This window comes from Macrobrachium nipponense, chromosome 30 (genome assembly GCF_015104395.2).
Source record: "Macrobrachium nipponense isolate FS-2020 chromosome 30, ASM1510439v2, whole genome shotgun sequence".
Classification (NCBI taxonomy): Eukaryota; Metazoa; Arthropoda; class Malacostraca; order Decapoda; family Palaemonidae; genus Macrobrachium; species Macrobrachium nipponense.
Genome location: NC_087218.1, coordinates 18,062,489 through 18,083,826, shown reverse-complemented (window position 1 = coordinate 18,083,826; position 21,338 = coordinate 18,062,489). Strand labels below are relative to the sequence as shown.

The window sequence follows — 21,338 nt, the reverse complement described above, 5'->3', positions numbered from 1 at the left end:
ACAGATCTTTACCACTTATTTTTTGTGAACATACTTCCAGAATAGCAAAAGGAAGTAACAAGAGTTTGAAATCAACTAATTAAATCAGTTGCTGCATATAGCCCTATAATGAAAGCTCACTAATAATCTGCATGCAGCACTGGCAAATAATAAAAGAGGGGCTTCCTCAGCCCTAAATACTCAATACACATACTAGACTGACATATATTTGCGCTCACTACAGATTGTCCTTAACGAGGGGATTGGTTAGTAAAGTACTAACACTGTACAGTTGTATTTATGGTTTGATTTCATTGCAAACATTAGGAATTACAAATTATTTCCAGGAGTTTTATTTAACATACAAGGGGTTCATATTTACTAGAGAAAAAAAATCACATGGGGCAAACACGGTCCTGATTTTAACGTGGACATAAGCTTTACTTATAAGGATTAAGATTAACAAAATGTTGGATTAAAATTTATTAAATTATTTCCTTACAAAATGTACTGTACAACAACACAAAAAAGCAAAGCTGGAAAAGATTTTAACAATATTAAATAAGACCAAACAATGAAAACTTGAGAAAATTCTAAAAGATACAAAAATATGGGTCATCTCCTCAGTTTGCGACAAAGGTAATTTCATACAAACTTTTTTTTTTCCATAACCAACTTAGAGTGCAGTAAGGGAAATCACATTATTTTATTATTCCTTCTAAACAATTCAGTAGTCTCAGTGACCTATGAATGCAATGGTGAAGGTTGTAATAAAATATGCTGCATAAACGAACATTTTCTAGCAACTGAGGGTAGGATACAATTTGTAACACGTTAACTGAACCTGCTTTTTCTTCATCAAATGGATTCCATCCAGTTCTCCCTATTGCACACAAGAGTTTTTCTCCATGATCCATTGATTTGAAATTTTCTAGAAGAATAACTGGTGCTCTTTCACCAAATTTATGAGAAGTATAAATTACTATATTCTGGAAAGCACCACTAAAGAGAGACAGCAGTCCACACTGAAGACGTGAAAGTAGTGTCACGTTAAACAGGATAAAACTACCATTGACCACCACTCTCTTCTCTCTTATCAAACAAAGTACTTCCAACATGGCTCCCAAGTCACAGGTAGGATCAAAGGTAATGTTACTTTTCAAGACTTCTGCATTTGGATGTTCTTTCGTAACCAACTGCAGAAGAGATTCATCCATAGTAAGATTAGGCATGCTGTCAAGATTCTCCCACAATTTATACAAGACTCTGAAGCACTCCAAGACTTTCTGAGAGCAAAATTTGGAGGCCGTTACCCTGGTATAAGGTTTGCCTCTTAAAACATCAAAATCAACCTCTTCAAGGTCAACTGCTGGAAACTTTGACTTCACATATCTCTCTCCATGATTAAGTTCAATAATCCAATTTTTTGTAGTAAACCCCTCAATGTATTCATTTATGTAACACTTGGCATAGTTCAACTTCTCCCTCAAATCCTTGGCTCTAACAAAGCAACTAGTAACTGGCTTACTCAAGTCTGTTTCCAAGAGGTATCTTCCTTTGCCAACTTTATTTTGAGTCAACAACTGTTCTTTACTAATGCGAACACAGTAATTCTTCTCCATAAACATTTGGCAGGCTTTGAACTTCAACAGTTTAAGATACTGCTCATCCTTTTCGGTCATTTTCCCATACAAAGAAATATTCTTGGAAATAGTTTTAATCTGATGAAATTTGAATAATTCTATGCAATTTTTCAGCTGCAACATAAAATCAAGAGGCAGATCATTTATATCAAACATGCTAGAATCAACATCAAACTTTCCATAATGAGCAAGTAGCTTTTGAAGGTGATCAAAACACACATCTTTACCTAAATACTTGAGACACACAACATAAACTTCAGAATTACCTTCTTTGCTTGTTCCTGGCTTAAAAACATGAACTTCCTTAAATACACAACACAAGAAATACATAAGGTTCACAGTCTCACTTTCAAACATTGTAAATTTCTTGATTATAAAAGATCCTTCAACTGCCAATATTGATAGAGCAGCAACCACTTCACAAAGGTGAAGGTTATGGGTATCCTTTTCTTGTTCTCCAGGGTCAGCTTGGCAATCAATACTACCATCAGCAGTAACAAGATGTACAGCTCCCATGTAACTTGCTTGGTGTATAAGGTCTTGCATATTCTCCTTCTCCATCAAGTCTCCAGTGTTGTTTTCTCCAAATGTCCAATTGTGCATGGTGTGGTTGATTAATTTGTCATCAACCACACAAATGTCAGAAGGGGATCCTTCATAATAGGGGTTGATAGTACTGGCTAACCACTGCCACTGCAACCAAAATTTGCAACAATCAGAAAAGAAGAAAATTCAATAAGATTTTGCAAGCTTACAATAAAAAATTAAAGATACATGTAGCCGTGAATTGTTTTTATAACATCTCCAGTAAAAGGAATGGTGTTAGAAATATGAGCATAAAATACTATACAAAATTTCAGTATATATAATGGATAATTGATGCTGAACCTTTGACAAATATGTATAATGCACATTATTTTTGTGTAACAATTGTCAAAAAAATCTCACAATTCAACTCTTAGATGAGAGCAATTTGGAAAGGTCATGTTGGTAACCAAGAATATTGATAATTTTCATCTCTGTACAATATACTACAGGTATTTTCCCATTTTCGAAGTTTCATTTTACGATAAACAGTTTGTAGTGGGGTTAGTAGTTCCAATGGTTTCATAGTTATGAAGCAATACCGATACAACACTGAAAATATTTTAAATTTTGCGTGCGAAGGAAACAGGCAGCAGCATATGATGGCATTGTGAACTACTTCCTGGCGTTTTATTTCATGATATAATAATTCATATTTTATGTTAATGATACATGATAATTCATATTTCATTACAAGATGTGTATAGAGAGAGAGAGAGAGAGAGAGAGAGAGAGAGAGAGAGAGAGAGAGAGGTAAGAGGGAAGGGAGAGAGAGAGAGAGAGACGAGAGAGAGAGAGAGAGAGGAGAGAGAGAGAGAGAGAGAGAGAGAGAGAGAGAGAGAGGTATTTTTACAAAGTCTAATACATAAAACACACACTTACTATTTTGTTTGTTTGTATGGTGTTTTTATGTTACATGGAACCAGTGGTTATTGAGCAACGGGACCAATGGCTTTAAGTGACTTCCGAACCATGTCAAGAGTGAACATCACCAGAAACACACATCTCTGACCCCTCAATGGAATGGCTGAGAATCGAACTTGTGTCCACCGGGATGGCAGGCCAAGACCAAACCTATCATGCCACTGAGGCGTTGTATATATTTTGTGCTATAGTATTCTCATTTATATTTATGCTGCATTTTCTTTTATAAACCAAATTATAAAAGCAATCAAATCTGTAGGGTACGCGCATATGACAATTCCATGCTGTAGTGAACTTAGTACACAACCTGTTGGGTTTTTGTCTTGCTTACATTTGAAAAGCATTTTAAACAATTTATGGTAATTAGAGAAGAAATACTTAGAAGAAATATTTTCTTATTTATTGTTCTGTGTGCTAATTATACTTACAAGAGTCATGAACTTCTTGGTAGTTTTAGTTCCGATGTTTGTGATAAGGCAGTCCCCGGGTTACGACAGGTTCGGCTTACGACGTTCCGAGGTCGAGGCGCTTTTCAATTATATTCATCAGAAATTATTTCCAGGGTTACGACGCCTACAATGCTCATCTAGCAGATGAAATATGACACCAAAAATGCAAAATAATCAGTATTTGAAGTTTTTTTTTATGTAAAATGCAATAAGAATAAAGTTTACATAGTTTTCAATGCACCCCAAGCATTAAAAGTAAGGTTTTCTTATGGTTTTTGATGATGTTCCGGCTTACGATTTTCGGCTTACGACGCGTCTCAAGAACGGAACCCCCGTCGTAACCCGGGGACTGCCTGTAATTCATATTTCATTGAGGTTACATACAGGAGAGAGAGAGAGAGAGAGAGAGAGAGAGAGAGAGAGAGAGAGAGAGAGAGAGAGAGAGAGAGAGAGAGTAGAGAGATTGAGAGAGAGAGATTATTATTTGTTTAACTTATTATTTGCCAACCCCTTTCCATTTCCGACAAAGTCCCATCGGCTGCTCAATTCAGATATAATCTACTGAATATGCTATATTAAATAAAATATTCTTATACAATATTTCTATAGAGTCAATTACTTTAAAAGAATGAACAAAAAAATTAAACAAAACATTACACTTATAAAACAAATGTCCATGAATAAAATTATCTATATATAATTTAATAGATCAGTATCTGTTAAGAATCTAAAAATTTTACGAACATTTGAGTCATCATCTACCAGAAATGTCCTGCACCCTAGGAGATGATCCAAAGTATTTATGTCTAATATGTGAATATTTAGAGCATTCTATTATAATGTGTTTCACAGTTACTCTGGTTTGACAGGTATCACATTCTGGAGGTCGATTAGACAAAGCCATGGGTCAACCTTGTGTGCCTCTTACACAGCCTGCACAATGCAACCACAAGGTTTCTCTGCTTCTGTAAGGAATTATTAAAAGGGATTGTTGTAGTCTTTATCTCTCTAAGTTTGTTAAAGTGACAACCATTGGTCTCCCCAGATTTTATCTAGAATAGTTTTAAATATTTTTTTTGAGTCATAATATGTTTCGTACATTTTATTTTTATCATTTAATGCTGCTACCTTTGAATTTTTATCGGCAATTTCATTGCCTTCAATTCCAAAATGGCCTGGTGTCAAGCACAAGGATATCTTAATATTTCAAATGCTTAAAAACTAATATTTTCTTATATTGCTCTAATAACAGGGTGATGATGATTAAAAGAATCTATTGCCTGAATAACTTTTTGAAACACTATAGCTATATAATGTAGTGTGTGTTGGGAGTTTTAGGGATTTTATACAGAGCCAATGAAATTCCTACCAATTCAGTGGAATATATGGAGCTATATATAGACATTCTTCCATAATAGTATGTCTTGTCTGTAATAACTGCGAACCACACAGTAGTTTAAGTTTTTGAGCCATCTGTATAAATGGAGATAGTATTTGCATGAATTTTTTTGGTGTTCCCCAAAAAATTTGTTTGGCAGCATAAATTGGAATTTCCTCATTTTTAAATCTAATATCTCATAGCATATATGAAACTTATTCCATTTCCAAAAAGGTGTTGAATTTGGTAAATGGTTCGGGAATTTTAATGGTGGAATATCATATTTCTCTTGTGTATATTTTCAGTCATAGAACAAAAGGATAAAATGATAGTGGTCCAATTCTTTTTGGGATGATAATTCTGCTTAATTTTGATGGGCATCTTAATGTCCGTGAACAGAAGTTTAAACTATATTCGACCCTTCTTTGATCAAATGAACACAGACCGGTTTCACTATACAGAGAAATAACAGGTGTAGATTTAAACGCACCCGTAGCATATCTCAAACCTGCATCGTGAGGAGGATCTCATTTTTCCAATGTACTGGCAGACGCAGAAGCATATGGATGCGACCCATAATCAATTTTACTCAACATCAAAGTCTTGTGTAAATAGTGTAATGTACTCCTATCTGAGCACCACTTGGTATGTGACAATTTCTTCAATAGATGAAGTACTTTGCTACAACTTTCACATAAGTAATTAATGTGAAATTTCAGAGACCTTACAGACCTTACAGTTCGTTCGGGTTGCCCCAGGTCCCTCAGTGTGAGGCGCCTCTAATGTCTACCAGAGAGTTGCTAGTACATCTTCCGGTATATTTTGCATCTTCCAATCTTGGATGGTCTGGGATGCAGTTTAGATATGTGTCGAGCTTATTCTTAAACACATCTACGCTCACTCCTGATATATTCCTCAGATGAGCTGGCAACGCATTGAATAGACGCTGCATTATCGATGCTGGTGCGTAGTGGATTAATGTTCTGTGTGCTTTCCTTATTTTTCCTGGTATAGTTTTGGGCACTATTAATCTACCTCTGCTTGCTCTCTGATATTTTTAGTTCCATGATATTTTCTGTTATTCCTTCTATCTGTTTCCATGCCTGAATTATCATGTAGCGTTCTCTTCTCCTTTCTAGACTATATAATTTTAAGGATTGTAGTCTTTCCCAGTAGTCTAGGTCCTTAACTTCTTCTATTCTAGCTGTAAAGGACCTTTGTACACTCTCTATTTGTGCAATATCCTTTTGATAGTGTGGGTACCATATCATATTGCAATATTCAAGTGGACTACGAACATATGTTTTATAAAGCATAATCATGTGTTCAGCTTTTCTTGTTTTGAAGTGCCGTAACAACATTCCCATTTTTGCTTTACATTTTGCCAACAGAATGGCTATTTGATCATTGCATAACATGTTCCTATTCATCATCACACCAAGGTCTTTAACTGCTTCCTTATTTGTGATTGTCTCATTATTAGGTCCCCTATATGCATATAGCTTTCCTTCTCTGTCTCCATAATTTATTGATTCAAATTTATCAGAGTTAAATACCATCCAATTTACCTCTGCCCAATCATATACTTTGTTAAGGTCTCTTTGTAGAGCGTTCCTATCTTCATCACAAGTAATTTCTTTACTTATTCTTGTGTCATCAGCGAAACTACTCACTACCGAATCCTTAACATTACTGTCTATGTCTTCAATCATAATAACAAACAATATTGCAGCTAGCACCGTACCTTGTGGCACACCGGATATTACCTTGGTTTCATCCGATTTCTCATCGTTTGCAATAACTATCTGTTTTCTGTTGTGTAAAAATTCTTTTAACCATCTTCCTACTTTATCTACGATATTGTGTTTTCTAATTTTCTTTGCTAATATATTATGTCTACTTTGTCAAAAGCTTTTGCAAAGTCTAGATAAACCACATCTGTTTCATTCCTTTCCGCTTTTCATATTTTTGAATATGTTCTCACGGTGGACTAACAGTTGGGTTTGTGTACTTTTTCCGGGTACGAAACCGTGTTGTCCTATATTAAACAAATTATTTTTTATTAAATGTTTCATAATATTTTTCTTCATTACCCTTTCATACACTTTCATAATATGTGATGTTAGACTCACAGGCCTATAATTACTTGCCTCTAGTCTTGATCCACTTTTGAAAGTAGGGGTGATATATGCTAATTTTGTGCTCATCATAAATCTTGCCTGTATCTACACTTTGTCTTAATAATATTGCAAGTGGCTTTGCGATAGAATGAACTACTTTCTTTAACAAAATAGCAGGGACTCCATCCGGCCCTGCAGCAGCTCAATTTTTAATTTCATTAATTGCCTGCACAATATCAGCTTCATTAATTTCTATGTCAGCTAAATATTCACTATTTTCGTCCCTTACTTCTATATCATTATCTTCATTATCTATTCTAGGGGTGAATTCTCTCTTTATATCGTTCTGCAGTATGTTGCAAATTTCATTTTTTTCATTCGTTAATCTCCCTTCAATTCTCAGAGGGCCTATTTCTATTCTTCTTTTATTCATCTTCTTCGCATATGAGTATAATAGTTTGGGGTTTTGCTTGATATTTAATAGGGTTTTTTCTTCCAAGTCCCGTTTTTCATTTTCTTTTGATTGTATAATCTTTTGTTCTGCATTTTCTATCTTACTTTTTAGTTCTATAACTTTCCATGCATTTTTTTCTTTTGCAAGACCTTTTTTCCACTTTCTGATTTTCTGGAACAAGATCCTTCTGTCTCTTGGTATGCATGAAATGATGTTTACTTTTCTTCTTCGGTATATATTTATCCACTATTTTCTCCAATATTTTATATAATATCTCCGTATTTACCCTTATGTCAATCACTTACGAAAATGTTATCCCAATCTTTGTTTAATTCTTCATTAATTTCTGACCATTTTATATTTTTACTGTAGAAGTTGTATTTTCCATATCCTTCCCACTTTTTCATTTCTTGCTTATCTCTATTTTCACTTGCTTTGGAATGAACTGTTAATTCTATGACATTATGATCTGAAATACTCGCATTATAAACTATTATTTCTTTAACAATTCATCTCGTTCACAAATACTAGGTCTAAAGTATTTTGCCTTTCTTGTTGGCAGGTGATTTATTTGTTGAATGTTGTATTCTAGTAACATATCTAATAGCTTTTCAAATTGCCTCTTATCTTCTGCACTACTATTACTCTCTTTTTTATATGTATAAGTACAACCACAGTCTCCTATACGTTCTTTCCATTCTTATACGAAAGGAAAGTTTGAAGTCACCAGAATAGGAGAATAGTCCAGTCCTTGTGATTTCTACATATATCATCCAATTTTCAATTATTAAGTCAAACTCTTTAGTATTAGGAGGTCTATATATTACTATGTTCATCAATTTTTCAGATTCAAATTCTACCGCTATTAGTTCACATTCTGAGTTACTATATTTCTCATATATTTTTCCTTGTTTTTTGTCTTTCCCATATATTGCGGTTCCCCCTTGATTCCTATTTTTTCTATCTGATCTATAAGTTTGGAACCCTTTATTTGATCATCATTCCCAGTCTCTTGGGAATACCAGGTTTCACTTATATCATTATATCTATGTTTTCTTTTCATTTTGGGTTAGTTCTTCTAAGTACTCTATTTTTCTTTTTGAGTTACTTGTAACTAAACCCTGCGCATTCATCACTATGATGGTTTGCATGTTTTCTCCTTCATTTGATATGGGTAGTAATAAGGATTTTCCCATGTCTCTTTCCTGTTCTGGTATGTTGTTCTTTTTTTCATTTCCAGAAATTCTGACATTAAAAAATCCAACTTTTCCATAATATTTGATCTTCCTTCATCATAATTATTCATTTTGTCTGAATCTGCAATTTCTCCGTTTCTGCAATATCCTCTTGCATAATAAATACAGTTATTATCTCTTGAGTAGAATATCGGAGCTGATGCTTTGAAATTTTTTGCTGACACCTCTGCATATCTCATTGGTGGTTTGCTTTTCTCTTTTACCTGATATTCTTGATTTCTCTCTTTATTTGTTTCTTTCTTATTTTGGATTTTATTACTTGGTTGGTTATTTGATTATGATTCATGGCTACAGGGTGCATATATTTGCATTTTTTGTCGAACTTACATCCTTTTCCTTCTTTTAGGTTTTTACATATTTTTGGATGCAGATCTCTGCAATCATCCCCATAGCCATCTAAGTATGCACATTTTACCATATATTTCATAGTTTTGACATACCTTAGGATGTTTGTAGTAACATCTTTCTCCAAATCTGCAATTCCCTCTTTTCAAAAGGTTGCAGATTTTGTCTTGTCTATTTTTTCCTCTTTCCCGTCATTGTGTAGATCTGGGTAGAGCCTCTTCGGGATTTGCTTTTCTGTTGTCATATCGTAATTTATTTCTTCGTAGGTATGCTGCTTTATTGCCTCATATGTAGTATCAATGAGTATCTCTGCATCCATACTTTTATCTTGTTCTTGTTTTCCTTATTTTTTTCTGTCATTTCATTTTTGTTTACTTCTCTTCCGTTTTCCTCTTCTTCTTTTCTTCTTCTTCTTCCTCTTCTTCTTCATCCTCAACTATTTGTACATTCAATCGTTGATTTAATAACATTGTCTATCCATGATAGACATGTTGAACAAAAAATTCTTGAGAGAGAGAGAGAGAGAGAGAGAAGAGAAGGAGAGAGAGAGAGAGAGAGAGAGAGAGAGAGAGAGAGACCTTACAGACCTTAGACCTTAGACCTTACATCTTGTTCGGGTTGCCCCAGGTCCCTCAGTGTGAGGCACCTCTAATGTCTACCAGAGAGTTGCTAGTACATCTTCCGGTATATTTTGCATCTTCCAATCTTGGATGGTCTGGGATGCAGTTTAGATATTTGTCGAGCTTATTCTTAAACACATCTACGCTCACTCCTGATATATTCCTCAGATGAGCTGGCAACGCATTGAATAGACGCTGCATTATCGATGCTGGTGCGTAGTGGATTAATGTCCTGTGTGCTTTCCTTATTTTTCCTGGTATAGTTTTGGCACTATTAATCTACCTCTGCTTGCTCTCTGATATTTTTAGTTCCATGATATTTTCTGCTATTCCTTCTATCTGTTTCCATGCCTGAATTATCATGTAGCGTTTCTCTTCTCCTTTCTAGACTATATAATTTTAAGAATTGTAGTCTTTCCCAGTAGTCTAGGTCCTTAACTTCTTCTATTCTAGCTGTAAAGGACCTTTGTACACTCTCTATTTGTGCAATATCCTTTTGATAGTGTGGGTACCATATCATATTGCAATATTCAAGTGGACTACGAACATATGTTTTTATAAATAAGCATAATCATGTGTTCAGCTTTTCTTGTTTTGAAGTGCCGTAACAACATTCCCATTTTTGCTTTACATTTTGCCAACAGAGTTGCTATTTGATCATTGCATAACATGTTCCTATTCATCATCACACCAAGGTCTTTAACTGCTTCCTTATTTTTGATGGTCTCATTATTAGGTCCCTTATATGCATATAGCTTTCTTTCTCTGTCTCCATAATTTATTGATTCAAATTTATCAGAGTTAAATACCATCCTATTTTACCTCTGCCCAATCATATACTTTGTTAAGGTCTCTTTGTAGAGCGTTCCTATCTCATCACAAGTAATTTCTCTACTTATTCTTTGTTGTTCATCTGCGAAACTACTCACTACCGAATCCTTCACATTATTGTCTATGTCTTGGCAATCATAGAATAACAAACAGTATTGCAGCTAACACCGTACCTTGCGGCACACCGGATATTACCTTGACTTCATCCGATTTCTCGTCGTTTGCAATAACTATCTGTTTTCTGTTGTGTAAAAATTCTTTTAACCATCTTTCCTACTTTATCCACGATATTGTGTTTTCTAATTTTCTTCCTAAATATTATTATGGTCTACTTTATCAAAAGCTTTTGCAAAGTCTAAATAAACCACATCTGTTTCATTTCCGCTTTTCATATTTTTGAATATGTTCTCACGGTGGACTAACAGTTGGGTTTGTGTACTTTTCCGGGTACGAAACCAATGTAGTCCTTTATTAAACAAATTATTTTTTATTAAAATGTTTCATAATATTTTTCTTCATTACCCTTTCATACACTTTCATAATATGTGATGTTAAACTCACAGGCCTATAAGTTACTTGCCTCTAGTCTTGATCCACTTTTGAAAGTAGGGGTAATATATGCTAATTTGTGCTCATCATAAATCTTGCCTGTATCTACACTTTGTCTTAATAATATTGCAAGTGGCTTTGCGATAGAATGAACTACTTTCTTTAACAAAATAGCAGGAATTCCATCAGGCCCTGCAGCAGCTCCATTTTTAATTTCATTAATAGCCTGCACAATATCAGCTTCATTAATATCTATGTCAGCTAAATATTCACTATTTCCTCTTACTTCTATATCATTATCTTCATTATCTATTCTATGGGGTGAATTCTCTTATATCGTTTCTGCAGTATGTTGCAAATTTCCTTTTTTTCATTCGTTAATCTCCCTTCAATTCTCAATCTCCCTTCAATTCTCAGAGGGCCTATTTCTATTCTTCTTTTATTCATCTTCTTCGCATTATGCGTATAATAGTTTGGGGTTTTGCTTGATATTTAATAGGGTTTTTTCTTTCCAAGTCCCGTTTTTCATTTTCTTTGATTGTATAATCTTTTGTTCTGCATTTTCTATCTTACTTTTTAGTTCTATAACTTCTTTCCATGCATTTTTTTCTTTTGCAAGACCTTTTTTCCACTTTCTGATTTTCTGGAACAAGATCCTTCTGTCTCTTGGTATGCATGAATGATACTTTACTTTTCTTCTTCGGTATATATTTTTCCACTATTTTCTCCAATATTTTATATAATATCTCCGTATTTACCCTTATGTCATCACTTACGAAAATGTTATCCCAATCTTTGTTTAATTCTTCATTAATTTCTGACCATTTTATATTTTTACTGTAGAAGTTGTATTTTCCATATCCTTCCCACTTTTTCATTTCTTGCTTATCTCTTATTTTCACTTGCTTTGGAATGAACTGTTAATTCTTATGACATTATGGTCTGAAATATTCGCATTATAAACTATTATTTCTTTAACATAATTCATCTCGTTCACAAAATACTAGGTCTAAAGTATTTTCCTTTCTTGTTGGCAGGTGATTTATTTGTTGAATGTTGTATTCTAGTAGCATATCTAATAGCTTTTCAAATTGCCTCTTATCTTCTGCACTACTATACTCTCTTTTTTATATGTATAAGTACAACCACAATCTCCTATTCGTTGTTCTTTCCATTCTACGAAAGGAAAGTTGAAGTCACCAGATAGGAGAATAGTCCAGTCCTTGTGATTTCTACATATATCATCCAATTTTTCAATTATTAAGTCAAACTCTTTAGTATTAGGAGGTCTATATATTACTATGTTCATCAATTTTTTCGGATCAAATTCTACCCGCTATTAGTTCACATTCTGAGTACTATATTTCTCATATATTTTTCCTTGTTGTTTTTTGTCTTTCCCATATATTGCGGTTCCCCCTTGATTCCTATTTTTTTCTATCTGATCTATAAGTTTGGAACCCTTTTTATGATCATCATTCCAAGTCTCTTGGGAATACCAGGTTTCACTTATATTCATTATATCTATTTTCTTTTCATTTTGGGTTAGTTCTTCTAAGTACTATATTTTTCTTTTTGAGTTACTCGTAACTAAACCCTGCGCATTCATCACTATGATGGTTTGCGTGTTTTCCTCCTTCATTTAATACTGGTAGTAATAAGGATTTTCCCATGTCTCTTTCCTGTTCTGGTATGTTGTTCTTTTTTTTTCATTTCCATTTCCCGAAATTCTGACATTAAAAAATCCAACTTTTCCATAATATTTGATCTTCCTTCATCATAATTATTCATTTTGTGGTCTGAATCTGCAAATTTTCTCCGTTTCTGCAATATCCTCTTGCATAATAAATACAGTTATTATCTCTTGGGTATAATTTCGGAGCTGATGCTTTGAAATTTTTTGCTGACACCTCTGCATATCTCATTGGTGGTTTGCTTTTCTCTTTTACCTGATATTCTTGATTTCTCTCTTTATTTGTTTCTTTCTTATTTTGGATTTTATTACTTGGTTGGTTATTTATTTGATTATGATTCATGGCTACAGGGTGCATATATTTGCATTTTTTGTCGAACTTACATCCTTTTCCTTCTTTTAGGTTTTTACATATTTTTTGGATGCAGATCTCTGCAATCATCCCATATCCATCTAAGTATGCACATTTACCATATATTTCATAGTTTTGACATATCTTAGGATGTTTGTAGTAACATCTTTCTCCAAATCTGCAATTCCCTCTTTTCAAAAGGTTGCAGATTTTGTCTTTCTTGGTCCTATTTTTTCCTCTTTCCCGTCATTGGTATAGATCTTGGGTAGAGCCTCATTCGGGATTTGGCTTTCTGTTGTCATATCCGTAATTTATTTCTTAGTAGGTATGCTGCTTTTAGGGCCTCATATGTAGTATCAATGAGTATCTCTGCATCCATACTTTTATTCTTGTTATTTGTTTTTCCTTATTTTTTTTCTGTCATTTCATTTTGTTTACTTCTTTTCTTCCGTTTTCCTCTTCTTCTTTTTCTTCTTCTTTCCTTCTTCTTCCTCTTCTTCTTCATCCTCAACTATTTGTACATTCAATCTTGATTTAATAACATTGTCTATCCATGATAGACATGTTGAACAAAAAATTCTTGTATCTTTCTCAAATCTTGTATTACCTCAGCACACTGTGGATGGGTCGGAATGTTGCATGCAGCACATTTCTGATTAGGTTTTTGTGGATTGACTATGCTATACCAAACCTTACACAGTTTGCATGCTTTTGGCATTCTTTTTCCTAATGCATCAATTAGGATATTCACAAGATTCACCTTATTCATTTTCTTTGTCGGAATATGTTGGTTTATGTATATTTCTTTATGAGTCTCTTGACCACTTGGATTTTATTTGGAACTTCTTCAATTATTTTCAAGATGTTTTCATTAGATTTGTTCCAGTTTGAAGGATTATATCCTTCTAATATATCTATGAATGCTTTTGTATCTTTTTGGTTAGGACTGATGCTGATTTCATAGATGAGAAATGCCAGTTCCCTTCCTGCTTTTTTTACCCCTCCATGCATCATCGTATTGCGAATCTGCTAAACACGCCAAATTACGCCACCTCTTCCCGCAGTTGGAACTTACTGCCATCTTGTTATTCTGATTTATAGTATTACACTTGATAAACTAACTTAGAAGACGCTTTATCCTACTATTTTCACACTAATCTTATCACCGATAGTTCACGAACACTTCTAGATATTTCTCAAATTATAGTAGGTATTGTTAATTAAACTGTGGATAAGCTGTTGGATTAATCTGAAGTTCCCGCCCGGCCGGGTTAACGTCTCACCAAGCAAGATGGCTACTTGAGAGAGAGAGAGAGAGAGAGAGAGAGAGAGAGAGAGAGAGAGAGAGAGAGAGAGAGAGAGAGAGAGAGAGAAGAGAGAGAGAGAGATGAGACGAGAGAGAGAGAGAAATAGAGAGAGAGAGAGAGAGAGGATTTACATTGGTCAAGAATCGAATCTGTGGTTAACAGCAGTTCTGTGATTGTCAATGATTTGACAGATTAAACTGATTTTACTTTAAAAAGTATGTTAGTTGACCTTTGTATACCAGTTTTACATTTGTTCAAAAATAATAATAATCATCCCATTAATACATTAGTTTCTTTTAGCAACTAAAAAATTATTTTACTTATTCTTTCAGCTGATTCTGAGAATAACTTTTTGACATAGGCAGGATGATTATTTTTTTTATACATATAATGATAATATATCAATATTATATAGTATAAATGGACAATGTAAGTAAAATAAGTTTAATTAGTCATTACCATTACCTTATCTTAAATGCAGCTGTAATAGACTACATGACTTTTGCAAATGGATACTTTGAGTGTAACACCTGGGCTAGCCTAGGACTATAGTTCACACATGGCCTACACATTTTATTCTTGTGCATGGTGCGTTATACAATATGGTAACAATTGATAAGGAAGTTGCTGTGTAAAAATACATCAACAGCATAAAAACCAGGGTTTTTGTAACATAACTCCATCGTAACGGGAAATACTTGTACAAATAAATTAACAATGTTGATTACGAGGTAGTAGTAATAGAAAAATTGAATTCTAGGCAGACAGTAAATGTTATTTCTGAATACCAATAAACATGACTGCAACTGGGCACAAGAAAGCAGATGTTCCCTTCTCCAGGATGTCCTTGACACCTCACCACCACTTGTTACCACATTTACTGTGGCAATCTGCACCCATCCTGTTACAAAGTTTTACGAATTGCTCCTCTCAGCCACAGTAAGGAATAACTACTCAATGTTTTCTTAACCCTCTTACGCTGAAGGGGTATAATAAAAAAATTGTCTCCCGTATGCCGGGGGGGTCTCTGAGTGAGCGCGGAAGCGGAAAAAATATTTTTTTCAAAAAATCCCAGCACGCTTAGTTTTCAAGATTAAGAGTTCACTTTTGGCTCCTTTTTTGTCATTGCCTGAAGTTTAGTATGCAACCATCAGAAATGAAAAAAAATATATATAAAATAATGCGATATATAATAGAGCAAAAACAAAATTTCATATATGTAATTGTATTCAAATCGCGCTATGAGCAAAACTGTTAGAGCTAAAGAGTTAATTTTTTTTGGTTGTATTGTACACTAAATTGCAATCATTTTGGTATATAACACATTGTAAAACTATCAAAGCAACACAGAAAATATAATCACAAAATGATGCATGAATTCGTAACACGTGGACGTAAAAAGTTTTTTTTTTTAAATTCAATATAAATCTAAATATTGTTCTAGAGACTTCCAATTTGTTTCAAAATGAAGACAAATGATTAAATATTACTATACTGTAAGAGTTTTAGCTTACATTTGCAGTTTTCGACCATTTCAGATGTGTTAAAGTTGACCAAATGTCAAAATTTTTATATATATTTTTTTTATATGCAAATATTTCGAAAATGAGAAAAGCTACAACCTTCAATTATTTTTAGTTGTATTCTACATGAAATTGCGCACATTTTCATATATAAAACTTTATGTAACAGCTAATTTAACATGGTGCAAACATTACGAGAATGCGACGTACGCATTTCAGAGATTTACGGCAGAGAATTCGCGCGCGGAGGGAAGGAAAGTTTTTTTTTTTTTTTTTGTTTTTTTTTTTTTTTTTAATTCACCATAAATCTAAATATTGTGCTAGAGACTTCAAATTTGTTTCAAAATGAAGATAAATGACTGAATATTACTAGACTGTATAATTTTAGCTTACAATTGCATTTTTCAACCATTTCGGTAGAGTCAAAGTTGACCGAACGTGGTTTTTTTCTATTTATCGTGATTTATATGCAAATATTTTGAAAATGAGAAAAGCTACAACCTTCAATTATTTTTTGTTGTATTCTACATAAAATTGCGGACATTTTCATTTATAAAACTTTATGTAACTACTAATCTAACATGGTGCAAACATTACGACAATCGGACGAAAATTTTTTATTTTTTTCGGAAGAGTTACCGCGCGGACGTAAAGAAAAAAATTTTTTTTCATAAATTTACCAAAAATCAAAATATTGTGCTAGAGACTTCCAATTTGTTGCAAAATGAAGGTAAATGATTGAATATTATTAGAATATAAGAGTTTTGGCGTCAAAATCCCTTTTTCGACCATTTCGGTGGATTACAATTGCGTTTTTCGACCATTTTGGTGGAGTCAAAGTTGACCGAAGGTTGAAATTTCCGCACATAGTTATTTATATGAAAATATTTCAAAACTGATAAAAGCTACAATCATGTAGCTTTTATCAGTATTTGATAAAATACTGATAAAAGTACTTTATCAGTATTTTTTTTTTGTATTTTTTTTTGTATTCTACATGAAATTGCGCAAATTTTCATATATAATACTCCATGTAACGGCTAATTTAAAATGGTGCAAAAATTATGTCAAAGTGACAAAATAATTTCTGAGATATGTCACTCATACTTTTTAGTGCGATAAGAAAGAAATTCGCGCTTGCGCGCCTGCGTAACAATTGTAAACAAAACAACGCTGCCCCCAAGGCGCATGATTCAAAAGTTTTCGCCTGGTAGGCCTACGTATAAGTATTTTTCCACAAATTTTAAAAAAAACTTTTTATCGACGTACCATACGTCCAATCGGTACCCGACAGACAATTTATGTCGACGTTTAATACGTCCAATTTGCGTAAGAGGGTTAAGCTCTATAACCTCTGAAGTTGGACCACAGTCTTATTTTATGAATTTTCCCGAATGGCTATACTTACATGGTAAATTTATAGTAAATCCTGATTCAACACACTCCAGATAAAAATGAAAGAAAGCTTTGACAACTAAGGTATTTTAACGATGTTTCTGGAGGAAAATCCTAGCTCAATAGCATCAGAGAAAGTGTATCTGTCCACTGTCAAGGGAGTTCACAGTTACCTGGAGATCCAAGAAGCTGCCTATTATGCTTAGATTAATTTACTTACCATTGTACATTTATGTCTCACAGTAACCCACAGCCATTTGCATACAATTCCATGGTGTTTTAAAAGATTCTAAGCAGTGGCACATAACTGTTTATGATTAATTGCCTGTGCTCACCATACAAATAGTCTTAGGAATTTGTCTGAAATTCACTGGTGCAACTCCAAGTGCTGACCCAAGTGAAGTTGCCTAATGCTGCAAGCTAAAGAGGCCAACTATAGCAATTATATTGCTGTCTAGCATTCTTTGGAAGGCACCCAACCACATACCAAACCCATCATTATTTCACTAACCAAAAAATTAGTCTACCAAACATGCTGCAGCCATGATTCATGTGATTAAATTTCCCACAAAACCAACCTATAGAATAGGTAAATGGAGCATGCAAAGGGTCTTCACTTAAGGGGGGAAAAAAATTAACAGTGATGTGGAACTATTAATTTCAGTCACAATGCCTCAGATACACTCTAAAATACACTAGTACTAACCTGAAGCTGTGGTCTATGGACTACCAAGTAGTGATTCAGAGCAAGAATGAAAGCACCTGGAGCTTCACAAAGATGTACAGAGCGGAAAGCCTTCTCTTTACATTCATTCTCCTTTTCCTCCTCACTGCTGGTTACCAAATTTTCTTCTTCTTCTTCCACGGGAATAACTTCGTAATTATTCACAATTTCGTAAAACTTCAACCACGCCTGTAGATTAATATTTTTAGATATATAAAATAAATCCGAGATGTGTGATACACTAGGGTTCTTTAAATGGATCTGTAACAAATTATAAATGCTCAAAAAAGTAGTAAATAACCACATGACAAATACATACTTGAGTGACCATTTCAGGACCGGATCGTCTTCTGACTTCATATGCAATGTTTTCGGCTGGATTTGTATTCTTTGTATGTGCATGCCAATTTGCTATGTTTTTGTAACTTAGCTGCCCTTTAATTTCGTTTAAATGGGTCTTCGCAGCTTGCAAATCATCATCCTTTAAAAAATATAGATTACAAATAATTAGGCTTTAGCAGCATGGATTTAATTTTGTAAAATGTTTAATTATTAGTCGATAAAAAGGCAAAAACAACAACACAAGTAAAGGACTCAGAATTATCAAAATTGCAGGAATGGCAAAATTGCACAGTAACTGCAAAGCATGATGTGATCGTTGCCTTTCAAAAGTGTCTAGACATAACCTTAATGTTTGTTTGTATGGTGTTTTTACATTGCATGGAACCAGTGGTTATTCAGTAACGGGACCACCAGCTTTATGAGACTTCAGAACCACGTCGAGAGTGAACTTCTATCACCAGAAATACACATCTCCAAACTCCTCAATGGAATGCCCGAGAATTGAACTTGCAGCCACCGAGGTGGCAGGTCAACAACAACATATTGACCACGCCACCGAGGTGGTGTCTCTAATTCTTCCCATACCATATCACAAAATAATAAACAGTACTGCACAGAAGAATGACTAAAGTATCCTGGAATACCACAATACTTGACAGGTAGCAACTACAGTACGTACCGTTTTCTTATGGTACTGCACTCGGAATATGTAGGTAATAATGGTCACATCCAAAAGCCATGAAAAAAAAAATTAAGTAAAAATACTACTATATAAATAATATGGTCCTTTTAAACTGTTGTCCAACCTTTATTATTTATTCATATAGTTAAATAATAAAGATACATTCAATTATTCAGTTAAGAAATACGTAAAATTACTTAACTTTTTCACATGCTGACACCAGTAAACAAGTACGTATACCGAATAAAAACATTGGAGAAAAATCAATTAATACAAGAAGTTATATTTTTGCTAGGTGTAATGTTTGCCCAAGCTTTTGCGTAGCACAAAAAATTGAATGGCAAAATTGCTGTGAAATATGTCCTTTAATTGTAGTACTGCAAGAGAAAGAGGACACTTGGCTAGACACAAAGGGACATTCAGATGATTATCGAAGTTAGACTGTAATATTGTGTTAGTTAATGTAACTTGAGTTTTGAAGACTATTGCATTTTTTGTATTCCAAACAACAGTAATAAAAACAATGTAATACATCTTCTGACTGACTTGAAAATAAGAAAGTATGCATAGGAAGGAAAGAGAGAAGATAGATTAAGAGTTCATCAGAAAAGTCTGTATGATTTTGGTAAAGTTTAACCCCCTTACACCGATTGGACGTATTAAACGTAGAGTCAAAATGTCTCCCATATGCCGATTGGACGTATTGTACGTCGACTCAGTTTTTTTTTAAATTTGCGGAAAAATACTTATAGGCCTACCAGCCGAAAATTTTTGAATCACGCGCCTTGGGGGATGCTGGGAGTTCACGGATCAAGGCGTTGTTTTGTTTACAATAGTTATGCAGGCACGCACGCGCGAATTTATTTCTTATCGCACTAAAAAGTATCAGTGATATCTCAAAAATTTTGTCACTGACATAATTTTTGCACCATTTTAAATTACCCGTTACATGGAGTATTATATATGAAAATGTGCGCAATTTCATGTAGAATACAACAATAAAAATACTCATGACTGTAGCTTTTATCAGTTTTGAAATATTTTCATATAAGTAATGATAACTGCCAAAATTTCAACCTTCGGTCAACTTTGACTACCGAAATGGTCGAAAAACGCAATTTTAAGCTAAAACTCTTATATTCTAGTAATTAAATTCAATAATTTGACTTTATTTGCAACAAATTGGACAGCACTAAACACAAAATATTTGATTTATGGTGAATTTATGAAAAAACTTTCCTTGCGTCCGTGCGGTAACTCTTCCGATAAATTTTTTCGTGCGATTGTCCTAATGTTTGCACCATTTTAAATTTGCCATTACATAAAGTTTTGTATATGGAAATGTGCGCAATTTCATGCACAATACAACTAAAAAACAACCCATGGTTGTAGCTTTTATCAGTTTTGAAATATTTTCATATAAATAACGATAAGTGCAAAAATTTCAACCTTCGGTCAACTTTGACTCTACCGAAATGGTCGAAAAACGCAATTGTAAGCTAAAACTCTTATATTCTAGTAATATTCAATCATTTACCTTAATTTTGCAACGAATTGGAAGTCTCTAGCACAATATTTCGATTTATAGTGAATTTATAAAAAAAAAAAAAAAATTTCCTTACGTCCCCTCTGTAACTTTCTGAAAAAATCAAATTTTTTTGAGAGATTGTCAAAATGTTTGCACCATTCAAAATTAGCCGTTACATAAAGTTTTATATATGAAAATGTGTGCAATTTTATGTAGAATACAACAATAAATTATTGAAGGTTGTAGCTTTTCTCTTTTTAGAAATATTTGCATATAAATCACTATAAATAGAAAAAAAACCATGTTCGGTCAACTTTGACTACCGAAATAGTTGAAAAACGCAATTATAAGCTAAAACTCTTACAATCTAGTAATATACAGTCATTTATCTTTATTTTGAAACAAATTCAAAGTGTCTAGCACAATATTTAGATTTATGATGAATTTTTAAAAATAACTTTCCCTCTGCGCGCCGATTCGTGGCCGAAAATCTCCGAAATGCGTACGTCACATTATCCTAATATTTGCTCCTTTTCATATTAGCCATTTTATAGAGTTTCATATATGAAAATGTGCGCAAATTCATGAAGAATACAACAAAAAATAATTAAAGGTTGTAGCCTTTTTCATTTCCGAAATATTTGCATATAAAAAAATAT

General features: G+C 33.6%; 1 protein-coding gene across 7 annotated transcripts in view; it reads right to left on the bottom strand.

Moving 5' to 3' along the window:
• Positions 1–449: 449 nt before the first annotated feature.
• LOC135202343 (cap-specific mRNA (nucleoside-2'-O-)-methyltransferase 2-like) overlaps positions 450–21,338 on the bottom strand; it is a 273,293-nt gene continuing 252,404 nt past the window's right edge. For all 7 annotated transcript variants that reach the window (XM_064231705.1, XM_064231700.1, XM_064231704.1 and 4 more), the window contains exons 5-7: positions 18,447–18,608; positions 18,110–18,316; positions 450–2,315 (exon numbers count right to left, since the gene is read on the bottom strand). In XM_064231705.1, coding sequence (XP_064087775.1) covers positions 681–2,315; positions 18,110–18,316; positions 18,447–18,608 — 2,004 coding nt within the window. In that variant the 3' untranslated portion in view covers positions 450–680. The remainder of the gene's footprint in view (positions 2,316–18,109; positions 18,317–18,446; positions 18,609–21,338) is intronic.